Source organism: Pseudopodoces humilis, chromosome 23, assembly GCF_049639895.1.
Source record: "Pseudopodoces humilis isolate 2021_Gansu_Grassland_sample_001 chromosome 23, ASM4963989v1, whole genome shotgun sequence".
Taxonomy (NCBI): domain Eukaryota; kingdom Metazoa; phylum Chordata; class Aves; order Passeriformes; family Paridae; genus Pseudopodoces; species Pseudopodoces humilis.
In genome coordinates, this window is record NC_142222.1 from 5,096,026 (window position 1) to 5,110,357 (window position 14,332).

At 47.1% G+C, this 14,332-nt stretch overlaps 1 protein-coding gene across 7 annotated transcripts in view; it reads left to right on the forward strand.

The window, feature by feature from the left end:
* The window catches only part of MYO1C (myosin IC), a 51,372-nt gene extending 37,301 nt beyond the window's left edge, over positions 1–14,071 (forward strand). For all 7 annotated transcript variants that reach the window (XM_088066337.1, XM_088066336.1, XM_088066341.1 and 4 more), the window contains 28 exons: positions 661–741; positions 1,410–1,589; positions 1,768–1,866; positions 2,087–2,200; positions 2,677–2,748; positions 2,970–3,093; positions 3,300–3,378; positions 4,004–4,109; positions 4,441–4,521; positions 4,856–4,947; positions 5,485–5,579; positions 5,714–5,760; positions 5,959–6,039; positions 6,185–6,290; positions 6,766–6,883; positions 7,088–7,201; positions 7,373–7,449; positions 7,557–7,625; positions 7,856–7,940; positions 8,138–8,297; positions 8,979–9,062; positions 10,101–10,194; positions 10,306–10,361; positions 10,759–10,894; positions 11,417–11,487; positions 11,761–11,858; positions 12,033–12,132; positions 12,641–14,071. In XM_088066337.1, coding sequence (XP_087922463.1) covers positions 661–741; positions 1,410–1,589; positions 1,768–1,866; positions 2,087–2,200; positions 2,677–2,748; positions 2,970–3,093; positions 3,300–3,378; positions 4,004–4,109; positions 4,441–4,521; positions 4,856–4,947; positions 5,485–5,579; positions 5,714–5,760; positions 5,959–6,039; positions 6,185–6,290; positions 6,766–6,883; positions 7,088–7,201; positions 7,373–7,449; positions 7,557–7,625; positions 7,856–7,940; positions 8,138–8,297; positions 8,979–9,062; positions 10,101–10,194; positions 10,306–10,361; positions 10,759–10,894; positions 11,417–11,487; positions 11,761–11,858; positions 12,033–12,132; positions 12,641–12,667 — 2,646 coding nt within the window. In that variant the 3' untranslated portion in view covers positions 12,668–14,071. The remainder of the gene's footprint in view (positions 1–660; positions 742–1,409; positions 1,590–1,767; positions 1,867–2,086; positions 2,201–2,676; positions 2,749–2,969; positions 3,094–3,299; positions 3,379–4,003; positions 4,110–4,440; positions 4,522–4,855; positions 4,948–5,484; positions 5,580–5,713; positions 5,761–5,958; positions 6,040–6,184; positions 6,291–6,765; positions 6,884–7,087; positions 7,202–7,372; positions 7,450–7,556; positions 7,626–7,855; positions 7,941–8,137; positions 8,298–8,978; positions 9,063–10,100; positions 10,195–10,305; positions 10,362–10,758; positions 10,895–11,416; positions 11,488–11,760; positions 11,859–12,032; positions 12,133–12,640) is intronic.
* Positions 14,072–14,332: the final 261 nt, after the last annotated feature.

Below are 14,332 nucleotides of genomic sequence, written 5' to 3' on the forward strand. Positions count from 1 at the left end.
TCTGATTCCCGGCCAAAGCAATCCTGGCCCTTTCCAGCCCTCCAGGAGCAGTTGTGGCATGGATGGGGTGCGGGGAAAGAGGGGATTTGGCGTGGGAAGAGCTCTGGGTCACTGCAGGACTCTGCAAAAGCGCACATCCCAGTGGGCAGCTCAGAAAGGCTGGGTTTGTTTTCTGGTGCTGTGGTGTCCTCTAGTGTCCAGCCCCAGCTGTGTGCAGTGCCTTGAGATATCCCTGGATCCCTGTATCCCTGTGCCCTGCATCCCTGTACCCCTGGATCCTGTTCCCTGGATCCCAGGAAAGGTGAGCTCCCAGCAGCAGGAGAGCCCTGCAGCCGCTCTGGCAGCGAGCTGGGACAGACGGCTGTGGTGGCAGAGGAAGCTTGGGAAAGGCTGTCAGACGTGACATATGTTGTCAGCAGTGGACTGGCATTCAAATCAGCTTGCAGGGGGGATGGAAGTGTTTTCAGAGGAAGTTCCATCTGCACTGCTTGCACGGGGTGTAAAGATCAGTGTTAGAATTCAAGGAGCAATCTGTTTCCTTCCGAGTTTCCAGGAAGGAAAATCCTAGGCTGTAAATAAATAAATGGCAGCTTCACCCAAGTGTTTATAAATAATCAAACTTGGTACTCATTTATTCCTCTCTGATTCTTTTCATTTCAGGCCTTTGGAAATGCAAAAACCCTTCGGAACGACAACTCCAGTCGGTTTGGGAAGTACATGGACGTGCAGTTTGATTACAGGGTAACTTGGAATCTGGTTTCTGTTTCAGGAGTGGTCCCAGTTACAGGGGTTCTCTGTGCTCTTGTATTGTGTGTGTGTGTAGTGAGTGCTTTGCTTTTCCTTGGTGACAGCATAAGCAGAGCCTGTGGTAGCAAAGTTTGGGTCCAGAGGGTTTTGTAGCTCTCACTGTCCTTTCACTCCTTCCTTATTTCTCTGTGCAAGGAGACAGTGAGATCAAACCCATTTATTCCTAGGGTATGTTATTTCTGGTGCACTGGGCCAGTGGATGCTCCCCAGGTAAATCCACATAAACCAGCTGAAGATAATCCCTGTCCTGCAACTTTGCACTGAGTTTGTGTCCACTCTGATCCCAGCTGCCCTACACCAGCAAGGTGGACACAGTGCAGGGGCTGAGGAGCTCAGCACTGCCATCCTCCAGGCCTTTAGGTCTCCTTTAACCCTCCACACTCAGTTGTGGTGCTTTTCCTTTGTGGTGAATTCCTGGAAGGAATTTTAGCACTCAAATCAGCACCATGCTGGAGCTCAAACAGAGCTTGTGGCTCAGAATGATCATTTTCTGTCCTTTTGTGGGTTTTTGCTTCAGATCTTGTCTTTGAGCAGACAACCAAGAAGCAGAAACATCCTCCTCTGTGTTGCTGAACTCTTTCCACGTGTCTGGTTTGGTTTAGGGGGCTCCTGTCGGGGGCCACATCTTGAACTACCTCCTGGAGAAATCCCGAGTTGTGCACCAGAACCACGGCGAGAGGAACTTCCACATCTTCTACCAGCTGCTGGAAGGAGGGGAGGAGGATCTGCTGAGGAGGCTGGGCCTTGAGAAGAACCCACAGCAGTATCACTATTTAGTAAAGGTGAACATTAACTATAATTCTTAAAATATATTACAGGAGTGGGATATCTCCAATTGACTTTGTCATTTCAGAAATAACTCTGAGGTGACTGCTATAAAAAGAAACACAATGCATTGAGCATGGATAATGTATCTTTGATGATTTATTTACTTCTTTATATTAAACTGTATCTTTTTAGGGTCACTGTGCAAGGGTCAGTTCCATAAATGACAAAAATGAGTGGAAGATTATGAGGCGAGCCCTCTCTGTTATCGGCTTCAATGACAGTGAAGTGGAGGTGAGGTTTAACAGCACAAATTTTCCTACTTTTAAGGATTTTTTTTCTGTTTAATTTGGGATTGCCTGATTGAAATGTGTGAATCAATTCAGAGTGAATGTATTCCCTACAAAAATCCTAAGAAAGATACAAAATGCTCTCCTAAAATGTGAATTAACACCAGAACCTCGCTGTGTGTTCATTCCATCATCCTGATCTCCGCCTGTTGCTCCCATGCCAGGATTTGCTGAGCATTGTGGCCAGTGTCCTGCACCTGGGGAATGTCCAGTTTGCTGCTGATGAGCAGGGAAATGCTCAGGTCACTACAGAGAATCAGATTAAATACCTGGCCAGGGTGAGTATCACTAGTGAAGGAGATATTACAGGAAAGCTGACCTGTAAAGGATTCCTTACTTTGAGCTTGGTATCATTGTATAATTTTAGACTGTGATTTAGAAGTTCTCATAAATTTCACTTTTATTTTACCTAAATAAAATTCAAATATTATCATCAAACCCCTTTAATTGACAACTTCTCTCTTTACCACCTGACCCACCACTGCCTTGAGGTTTCCACCTTCAGGCAGTGAGGTTGGAATAGACTCTGGAAAAGAGTTTTAAAGAAAGAACCACCTTTGTGTTTTTGCTTGGTCACTTCCTTCCAGCCAATTCATTTGTTAGCTCTTATCCCTTCCAGAAAGGAGGGAAGGGAGGGATTGATGCTGCAGGGTTGTTCAGTGTGAGAGGGAAATGAAGGGTTGTTTCAGTGGGCTGGGATTTTAGGAAAATGGAATGTACAGCTCCATAAATGAACTGAATATCCTGCTTGCAGCTGCTGGCAGTGGATGGCTCTGTTCTTCGGGATGCACTGATCCACAAGAAGATCATAGCAAAAGGGGAGGAGGTAAGAACAGGCCCTGGGGATCTGGGAGGAAAATGGGATCAAATGAATCAGCTCTGCCAGCAGTTCCCTTGTCACCTTTCTCAGGGGGTTGTCACTGCACTGGTGACAATTCAGCCACGAGCAGGATGCTTTGAGCGGCTGTTTAGTGATGATGAGGCAGGAAAAGGCCATCCCTTGGTTTGGGGGGCTGCTGAGTGGCTTTTTTCTGCTCCTGCCTGCAGCTGGTGAGTCCCCTGAACCTGGAGCAGGCAGCCTACGCCAGGGACGCCCTGGCCAAGGCCGTCTACGGCCGCACCTTCTCCTGGCTGGTCAACAAGGTCAACAAATCCCTGGCTTACAAGGCAAGTGAACCTTCTGTTTGTTGATATCCAGCCAAACGTGAAAGCAATTTCCAAATCTTCCAGCTGCAAAGTTTCATGCTTTTAGTAATTTCTAAATTAATTTGTTTTCCAAATTGCGCAGTAGACGCTGGGATTAAATGGTGGTGATCCAGGGATGGGTCACAGCTGTGAGTAAATATCTACATTTATTTTCCTCTCTGTTGCAGGAAGAGAAGTTTCCAGGCTGGAGAAGTACAACAGTTCTAGGATTGCTGGACATCTATGGGTTTGAGGTTTTCCAGCACAACAGGTTTGTTTTGATACATTCTGAATTACATTATTCAGTTACAGTGTTTTTTCTGCCTTGTCACACAAGGCTTTATTCCATTTCTTAGTAAAAGGTGGCATTTAAATGTCAGGACATCAGGTGAAAAACTGATCATCACAGGGCTTCTAACACTTAGGACATCCACCTAATAATTAGCATTTCCAGCTATTAATGGGCCTGGTATTTTAAATAAACTGTTGGGTTTGGGGTGTATTCGTGGCTTACCTTGAGCTGGGCCTTTGTCCAGCTCTCCAGCCCAGGGGTGGCTCTTGTGGCATCTTCCCATGGTGGTGACAAACCAGGGGATGGGACTGCCAGAGTCTGGAACCTCCCTGGCAGGTAGCACTGAACCAAGACTCTCAAATTTGCAGTGTTATTGGGCCTGTATTCAAAGTTTTTGTGTTCCTCCATGTTCCATCCTTCATGTCCATTTTTCCCTCCTTCTGGAACTATTTGTGTTTCCCTAAATAATAAACTCACTAAATGCATACAGTGAGCAAATAAACACAAAAATCTGTTTCTCTTGATTTACTGTATCCCTGCTGCTCCCACTGTTTGTACCTCCTTCTGTACAAACAGTGATTGTTCTTCTGATTTTCCCTTGCAGCTTTGAGCAGTTTTGCATTAATTATTGCAATGAAAAGTTGCAGCAGCTCTTTATAGAGCTCACCCTGAAGTCAGAGCAAGAGGAGTACGAGTCCGAGGGCATCGCGGTAAGAGCCCAAATCTTCCCTTGCCTCTCCTCCCAGAGGGAAAAGGAGCTGCTGCCATCATCCCCAAATAAAGGAATTAAAGAACTTTCCTTTTTCCCTTTCTTTTTGAAACCCTGGTAACTGTGTGAGACAGCTGGAAGTGAGTAATGCCATCCCAAGCTTCTACCCTGATTTTAATAAAGGCAATGTTAGGAAAACAAATGTGATGAGTGAAAAAGCTTTGACAGAAAGATTGCTTAAGTCAGGTGCTCTCTGAAATGTTCTGAAATTTACATGTTTCTCTTCCAGTCTAGAGTTGTTTTCACCTAAGTGTGATTTCTTGTCTTTGCAGTGGGAACCAGTTCAGTATTTCAATAACAAAATAATTTGTGATTTGGTGGAAGAGAAATTCAAAGGAATCATTTCTATTTTGGTGAGTTGAAAACATCTTTTTGAATGAAAAATTTTGGGCAGTGTAGTGGAAAACATGGGAAGAAATCAGTTTATGTTTCAAAGTGTTTGAGTAGGTGGGAAGAGCAATAATACACTGAACAGTGACACCATTAAAAGTCACTGCATCACCTCCATGGACTCTGGGGAAAGCAGCTCTCAGTCCAGGCAGTCTGGAAGGAGGGGAATGTTTTCCTTTTCAGCTCAAGAGTTCTTCATTTATTCAGCTAAAAGTCAGTCACCTGTGGAAAGGCCAAAGGGCCAAACTGGGGCAGAGTTTCAGTGAGGTCAGAAATCCCTGGAATTTGTGTTTGTAGGATGAGGAGTGTCTGAGACCTGGGGATGCCACAGACACGACATTCTTGGAGAAACTGGAGGAGACTGTGAAGAACCACCCTCATTTTCTCACGTGAGTGTTCCCTCACTGAGGGATTCCAGTGTGTGGATAACATCCTCACCGTGCTGGGCCCCACATAAAAGATGGTAATTTTCTTTTTCAAAGAGATTTGATCAATATTTAAGATAATATAAAATAGGTTGTCAACACTAAGTGCCTGACTGAGCTTCAGAATGTAATAGGGGCAACAAAAATCTTGTTTCTGACTCACCTCTCACCTTGCAGGTTATTTATTTCAGTTTTGGAGCTCCAAATGTTTGTTTTTTCTGAATGCTCAGTTTAGGATGTCCACATCTTATGTGCACACAGAAACACTCTGCAAGAAACACTGAAATTCCCCTTTTAATTAGATATAAATGCATTTAATGACACTGCTGTGTTGATGATGTGCTGGTTGATAACTTCATTTACCTGAAAATCACCAAGTCCAGTTTACATTCCTCACTCACCTTTGCACAGTCCCGCTCCAGGACTGAATGTCCTGGTGCTTTTTGAAGAGATTCCTGCAGGATTTTATTTCTCCTGAAGGTTTTTGCTCCCCCTCCACAGGCACAAACTCGCTGACCAAAAGACGCGCAAGTCACTGGGGCGGGAGGAGTTCCGGCTCTCGCACTACGCTGGGGATGTCACCTACAGTGTTGCAGGTAACACAGAAAAACCAAAAATCTGGGCCTAAAATAAATCCTCACACCATTTGATCAACCAGATCAATTTCAAATCTCCAATCCCTGTCTTGAATTTCCAGTGGAACAGCCTGAGTGGTTTGTTTTTCTTCCAGGTTTTCTAGATAAAAACAATGACCTTCTCTTCCGGAACCTGAAGGAGGTGAGTGTGCAGAGAGGAGGTTTCCAGGACAGAATGAGGAGTTGGGTTTAAAATGAGGTGGCACCTGAGGGAAAGGATTCTTCTAGATTCCACCTGGAGGCTGTGAAATCCCAATATTCATTTTGTTATTTTAGTTTTGTCCTCGGGTTTCTCTGGTAGTTCTCTGTACTTCATCTATGAAAAAATCTCTCTCTGCAGACCATGTGCAACTCAGAGAACCCCATCATAAACCAGTGCTTTGATAGGACAGAGCTGACAGACAAAAAAAGACCTGAAACGGTGAGACCTCAAGAGCTGGAGGGGGCTGTGGCTCTTTTTAAAACATGAGCCCTCTGACATGATCTGAATTCAAGCCCCTCACATCATATTCTACTGGTCAGGTCATCCCTTCACATGTAGTTTGTTGTTGTTTTTTTTCTCCTAGGCAGCAACTCAGTTCAAAAACAGCCTCTCCAAGCTCATGGAAATCCTGATGTCCAAAGAACCCTCCTACATTCGCTGCATGAAACCCAACGATGCCAAACAGGCTGGTACGGCCCTGGGGACAGAGGCAGAGCACTGCATCCCAGTCAGGGAGGCACAGAAAGGAGCCTGATGAAGCCCTGCACGATTCTGGGTTCATTTTGGGTCTGTGCCTGAGCTTCTGTGAGGAGGGGTGGCAGTGCCAGCAGCCAGGAGCCACAATGGGAGCGCTGCTCTTGGGTGTAGAGGAAGGTTGTGGTTACAGTAAAGAATTACTGACCTATGTAAATTCAGTATAATGACTGATAATTCTCCCTCAGTTTTTGTTCCTCTATGCATAAAACATCCCAAAGGAAAACTTCATTTTGGAGCTGAATATAAACAATTAAAAAGGGGTGGGATGGGGGAAGGCAGGAGACACAAAATAGTGTGAGGATTCACTGGAGGTTAGAGATAATTGTGTGAGATACAACAAGAGCTGAACATTCCCCTTCTCTAGACCAAGGGGCAGCTGTGCACTGATTGTGTTTCTCCATTTCCAAGATCGGTTTGATGAAGTCCTGATCCGACACCAGGTGAAGTACCTGGGGCTGATGGAGAACCTCCGTGTGCGCAGAGCCGGCTTCGCCTACCGCAGAAAATACGAGGTTTTCCTGCAGAGGTGAAGCTGCTTTGGAATTCTTTCCTCTGCTGCTCCCTCTCTCTGAGCTTCATCCCATTGATGTTGAGGCTGGGAGCTGTTTGGAACAGCACAGGGGAAGATTTACCACCTAGAGGGCTGGGAAGCTTGGGCTCTCTCCCTTCTCGTGACCCCTCTCCCTCCTTGGATTCTCTCCCTAAGATTTCCTCTCCTGCCAATTCCCAGGTACAAATCCCTGTGTCCAGAGACGTGGCCCACGTGGGATGGGCGGCCCTACGATGGGGTGGCTGTGCTGGTGAAGCATCTTGGCTACAAACCAGAAGAATACAAAATGGGACGGTCAGTTCTGTGTTCTCAATTTGAGGTTATGAATCACTGCATGTCCCTGTTGTCCCTTTGAAATAAAGCTTCTCCAGATAATGGGGGAGGGAAAGATTACAGAGCCCAAAGGGGATGCCAAAAGCAAGTTGCTCCAGCATGTAAAATGTAGTTCTGTATTTCTATTTCCAGAACAAAGATTTTTATCCGCTTTCCCAAGACCTTGTTTGCGACAGAAGATGCTCTGGAAGTGAGGAAGCAGAGTCTGGGTGAGGCACTCACACTTGCAGTGGATTTCTATTTAGAAAGGTGAGTCTTTCTCTACCAAAATGTGCTTGGTCACAGTTGCAAATTGCTGCTTTTCTTGCAATTCCAGCCACAAAAATGCAGGCGACGTGGAGAGGTTTCTACCGCCGGAAGAAATTCCTGACCATGAAACGCTCAGGTATGAGGGACACTGAAAGAGGGAGAGATGCTCCCCCAGCAGCTCCCATCCTTTTACTGACATTTATCCCATGTATCTTATTAAAAACTCATATTCTTGCCCCCATGCCCCACTGAAAACTGGTTATTTCCAGAGTGGGTTTTCCCAAGCATTTTTGGTGCCACTTTTGTGTGGAGTCAGTTTGGGGATGAAGGAGCTCCCTCAATGCAAAATCTTTGTGTTCTTTTTAGCCATCACCATCCAGTCCTGGTGGAGGGGAACCCTGGGACGCCGAAAAGCTGCCAAGAGGAAATGGGCAGTGGAAACAATCAGGAGGTGTGTGAAGAGCAGCCCAAGCCATCAAACATCACATTCCTTAACAATAATGTGCTAAAAAGAAGCTTTCTTGTCACTACAGAGGTTTTTTTAAAATAAATTACAACTATTAAATAAACCCCAGGAAATGGAACCTTTAAATACCACTAATTTTGATGACTTTTTAAATTTTCTTACAATATTTTCCACACCCACAGGTTCATTAAAGGCTTCATTTACCGGAACCACCCGCGGTGCCCAGAGAATGAGTATTTCCTGGATTACATCCGATTCTCCTTCCTGATGAACCTCAAGAGGAACCTACCAAAAAATGTCTTGGACAAATCATGGCCAACTCCTCCCCCATCACTCTGTGAGGTGGGAATGAGCCCTGGGATGTGGGAGGGGAATCCAGGCCTAGAGGATTGCAGATTCTTGGAGTGTGGTGCTGTTGCAACACCATTTTCTCCTGGGTTTTTCATACATTTCTGAAATTCCCTTCAATTTTTAACGAATTCAGTTCTCTCTGTTGCTGTTATTATTCTGCATCTCCTTGAATTGGTTTATCTGCTCAAAACAAAATATTGATAGAAAATCCCAGTTACCTTATCCAAAGAATTGTTTGGATTGAAGGCAGGAGCTGGAAGGAAGGAAGGGCACAGCAGTGCAGAGAGGAGGGATCCTGGTGTTTGTTCCCCATTCTAAAGCAGCCAGAGAAATCCCAGGGCAAAACCTCATAGAGAAAGGCAAAAAATCAACTACTTATTATTTAATTCTTGGTCAGGAAACAGCTTTTTAACCCAGCAGTGCATTTTCTGCAGTTGCTGCTGCTGTGTGGGATTTGTCAGTGGTTCTTGGCTGTCGGGGTTTTGTCCTTGTTGGGTTTGTCCCTCTCAAGTTCCACCTTCTTGGGTTTATCAGTGTTCTGGGCTGTTGGGTTTGTTCCTGTTGGGTTTGTCAGAGGTTCTGGGCTGTTGGGTTTCTGTCCCCGTTGGATTTCTGTCCCTGAGGGTTTGTCCCCAGCCCTGAGCCGTCCTCTCTCCCGTGGGCTCCCTGCAGGCGTCGCAGCTCCTGCGCAGGCTCTGCATGCAGAACATGGTCTGGACCTACTGCAAGAGGATCAGCCCTGAGTGGAAGCAGCAGGTGAGGGGCACCTTGGCAGGGTTTCCCCGATATTCCCAAGGGCAGAACTCCCAGGGAATGGAGGAGAGGAGCAGCTGGATGGGAGAGAGGGCCAGGGCCCTGCCCTGGGACTCAGGGCAGCAGTGGGGAGCTGGAGGGCTGTGAATCGCTGCTGTCTGGGGTGCCACAGGAACAGTGGCACTGATTTGGGTTTAAGTTAGACACAAAACACTAAAAGCCTGGAATGTGCATAGAAGAGACCCCATTCTATACATATTTCAATAGGTACTATTTAAATAGGCAGTGGAGCCAAGCCCCTACATAATTTCTCTATTGAAAGGCCCTGATACTCTGCCCATGGAAGCTAAAAATATAAGAAGCTGCATTATTCTGCCTGTACCATGTAAAGTGGAGAGTAAGAATCCTGCAGACACAAACCCAGCCATTTTCCAAACAGAAGTTACAATTTCAGCTGCTCTGTCTAAAAAGAATAAAATTCTAATTCTTTATTCTAAAAAGAATAAAAATGATACTGAGATTTAATTCATCTCATGGAAAGGTAGGGGGAGGGAGTTTTTGTATTAAATAAAATGCTGGTTTTAACTGCCAAGGTTTTTTATTGCACGATCTCTCACCTTCTGCAGTGCAGGGACACCTGGAGTGAAAGGCTGGGGCTGAGCCTGTGATTAAGGACAGGGGATTAACTCAGCTCAGCAGCTGCTTTCCCCCAGCAAACCAGACTCACTGATAAGGAGCCTCTTTTATCCCCATTTTTCCCTTGTAAATCATCCCAGGGGCCCTGTCCTGTGTCACAGCCTTGGCCCCACGTACAGCAGTGGGGATTTCCCACTTTCCCAGTCCCTGGTTTGTTCTTGGAGCAAAGGAGCCCAGGGGCTGCAGCTCTGCCACCTCCAGGGACTGCAAGTTTAGGGTGACTCCTCATCCAAACACGAACTAAATGATGACTAAAACCACAAAGGGAACATCTCTTCTAACACCAATGTATCTTTTTAATGAGAAATTTTATACTAAACAAGAAAACTTCTTTTGTCCTTGCAGTTGGAACAGAAAGTAATTGCCAGTGAGATTTTCAAGGGTAAAAAAGACAATTATCCTCAGAGTGTTCCCAGGCTCTTCATCAACACTCGACTGGGTGAGTGGGGGTTGCCAAATTGAAGAGAAAAAAGGAAGGGGAGGGATTAATGAACTCTTTTCTTGCTGGAAATTCCTTTCTGACCTCCCCACCTCTTTGGTTTTAATACAGGTAGAGAAGAAATAAATACTAAAGTCCTTCAGGCATTAGCAAACGAAGCACTTAAGGTGAGAGATGTGTTCCAATACTTTTGTCAAGCCCCCAGGTATTCAGCAGAGGGGCAGATTAGATTTCTGGAGGAAGTACAGCAGGCATTTTGTGTTGTATTAAGCTTGCAATACTTTTGAGGATAGTGGAGATTTGGGCAGTTTAATGATGTCTGTTAAGAACTGAATGGGTTACAGCTGCAGGGGAAGGGGGAAAGCCCCAGAGAGACCCCAAACCTGCGTTTCCCAGTCCCCAGGCAGTGCAGCCACTAGGCTGTGTCCAGAGCTGCTCTGGGGCAGCGAGGAAGTTCTGGCACAGAGGATTTTGGCCATTCCTGGTCTCCCAAGCCCTGGTTGGTGCCTGCTGGGGGCTGGCAGTGCCCCAGGTGGGATGTGGCCCTGCTCACTCGTGTTTCAGTACGCAGTGCCTGTGGTCAAGTACGACAGGAAGGGCTACAAGGCAAGGTCACGGCAGCTGCTGCTCACCCAGAGCTCGGCAATCATCGTGGAGGAGTCCAAGATCAAGCAGCGCATCGACTACTCCAACCTGACAGGTGGGAATGGCACAGGGATGGGGCTGGGCACTCCCCTGACCCTGCACCTCAGCTGCACTTCAGTATGCACCACTACAAACTCCAATTTGTCCTTGTCCTGGACAAGAACAGATAAGCTAATCCTGGCAAGCATTTTAGTGTCTTGAAATTCTGTTTCTCTAAAATGAAGCTCCATAAAATATCACCAAAATTACTCAATTCATCTCCCTCAACTCTCCCCGAGTTGATTTCCCAGTTGCAGGGCCTGGCCCTGGGGGAGTTGCACCATTCCTGCACAGCAGCAGCCTGGGCCACTGCTGCAGCTTTTGGTCCTCAGAATTATCTGACAGGGACCGGATTCTTAGGGAGGGGGAAACTGCCAAGCCTTCTGAAGCATGGTCCCTGCAGCCCTGGGCTGAAGCCTCTCCCCTCAGCCCCCTGCAGCCTGGCAGCTGTGTGGGAACAGCTGCTGCATTCCTGGGAGAGGCTGTGAGCCCTCCCCAGCTCCCAGCAGTGGGTGATGCTCCCCTCTCCCCCCCCTAGGCATCTCCGTCAGCAGCCTGAGTGACAACTTGTTTGTGCTGCACGTGCACTGTGAGGACAACAAGCAGAAGGTACCGGGGGCTCATCCCTCCCTCCTCCAGCCCCCTCTGGAGAAAGGGTGAAAGGCCCAGGGAGCACATGCAGCTGGGAAGGAGGGTGACAAGGTGACAGGGATGTGACTTTGTACCAGCTCTTTCATTGCTATTTCCCTCTGGGAAAACTGGGGCTCAGCAGTGCTTGTTCGCCCCCTTTGGTGCTGTCCCTGTCCCCTGTCCCTTTCAGCAGGGTAGTTTTGGTACAGTGACCCCAAAGCCATGATCCTAAAGCATGGACTCTCCTCCCAGGGAGATGTTGTCCTGCAGAGTGACCACGTGATTGAGACGCTGACAAAAGCAGCCATTCTGGCCAACAAAATCAACAACATCAACATCAACCAGGGCAGGTGAGTGACACCAGGGCCCTGCCTTGGCTCTGCTTCTTTCTCTACCCCATCCAAATGTACCCAGTCCACCTCAACCAAGCCTCCAGCACATATCTGGTGCAGCTCTGTTAACACCCAGCTCCTGGAGAGTCCCACACACTCACCAGGGCTGTTCTCACCCTTTGCTCTCCACAGCATAAAGTTCACAGTGGGACAAGGCAAAGAAGGGATCATTGACTTCATCTCCGGATCAGAACTGCTCATAGCCAAAGCCAAGAACGGGCATCTAACAGTGGTGAGTGTGGGCTGGGGATCACTTACCCTGGATCCCAACCAGCACTCCAGCAAGGGACACATGCCATGGGATGTTCCTGCCAACAGCAGTGCCCTGCTATCCCAGCCTTTCCCCCAGTTGGAGCTGAGCACAGGGCTCCTGCAGCCCTGAGGGGCTGCCAAACTCCCTCACACACAACGAGGGACTGCCCTGGCACTCACTTTTTATTTCCAACCCCCCAAGATTGTAGCAAATCAAATTTTAAATACATTTAAAAACCTCAAACAAAATTTCCCCTTCTCAGCTTGTTTGTAGTGGTCCTGGCAATCCACAGCTGATTTTATGCACTTATTCAGAAATACTGAGAAATACTAAGAAATAAATCCAGAACAAATCCAGACTGCACTGACTCCCAGCAGAGCTGAGAGCTCCCATTAGGACCAGAGTCTCTGCCCAGCCTCAGCATGTTGAGGAATTAAAACTTTTGCAGCATTTTGAACACACTTTCAAACCTGTCCTTCTCCTGCAGGTCGCTCCTCGGTTGAATTCCCGATGATGAAAAATTCCCTGCTCCAGGACCTTTCCCTCCACGGAATTGGCTGAACGTTGCTCCCAGCAAACCCCCTCTTCCTCGCTTTGCTCTTTCTGTTATTACCAAAGATCTGCACTTTCAGAACAACCACAAAATACATCCTTGCTCTCTTGTCTTACTCTCAAGACTCCCAAACAAAGGCCTTCTCCTCTCTTCCTTACCTGACTGAACGTGGGGTCCAGCATCCCTGCAACCACAGCTCAGGACCTGCTTTGAGGGAGAGTTTAAGCCCTGATGGAAATGACCAAAATTTGTGCTTATCATCACCAAAAAAAAGCACAATCAGAAAACAAGTAACTCTGCTGCTTTCTCAGCCAAATCACTGAAATGCCAAACTTTGTATTCAGAATGTTTTATGAAGAATTTTGCTCGGAGATGTTTTAATGCTTTGTGTTACAAATATAGTGAAGCCATATTGTGTAAATGAGTAAAACCTGTAAATACTTTATAGCCAAGGATGAGATGCACTACCAGAGATGGAGTTGATGTGGAAACTTTTATGTTTTAGATTTGGAATTTTTGTTGTTTTTAGTTTATGGTTACAAGGTATAACCTGAAAAATCCATCATGTAACTTCTTCACTGATCAGGAGCCAGAGACTTTTATCTTTTTTTGAAGTCAGCTGTCCCATTTCTTGCTCTCTATTTTTATACCATAGGAATTTTTCATATCCACACAAACACAATGCAATACAAAATGCAGAGGTTACCACTGCTCTTGGGCTGGCCATGGGATGTACATGAACTTCTCCCCACGCCTTTCCCTGTCTGGGAATCCCCACTGCCCTTCCCCACACAGCTCCACAGGCTCCAAGCAGCACCTTGAGGAAAAATGGCTTTTCCTTTTGTTCCTAGCCATAACTGGAAGTCTGATTCCCACAGTATTTATACCAGTGCCTCAGTGCTGCCTTACCAGGGAGAGCTGGGCACTGCTGCTGCCCCACAGCTCCAGGGAAACAGGCTGGGTGCTGGCTGCAGCACAGGTTCCTCCCCAGCACCCTCCTTTAACAGCAACAGCTGCAGGGTGCACGGCTCCATGGGGAAATCCTGCTGCATCCATGGCACAGGTGCCACAGCCCAGCCTGTGCATCCTGCTCTGCTTGCCTTAGACATCCTTCCCCTCCATCCTGCTGCAGCCACAGCCAGCCCTGGATGACTCTCGCCCACCACTGCCCCTCCCCCCCTCAGCTCCGGCTCCTCTGCTCTGGTTCCTGACTCAATGCCACTGTCCAGCCCTGCTCCAGGCTGGAATGTGGGATACACTGCAGGCCATCCCCCAGATGTGCTCAGTGTGTGCAGAGCACGCTGCAGATGTTGGTGTTTAACCTCTGCCAGACTACGCTGAATAAATTTTTACAAAAAAAATCAACCTTCCTTGTCTTTGGTGCAGTTTCCTTTTGTGGTTTAGGGGGAGGCTGACCCCAGGCCCTGTCCTTTCCAAGGAGCAGGTTATTCCCAGCAGAGCAGAAAACCTCTGTCCCTTCTCCCCCTCCATGGACCTGCACTGGGTGAGAAATGCTAGAACAGCAGATGAGAGGAATTCACCAACCATTTCCCAGGCATTTATATAGGGAAAGACTGGATAAAAAGACTGCTCCCAGCAGCACAACTCACGCTCAGACCAAATCTT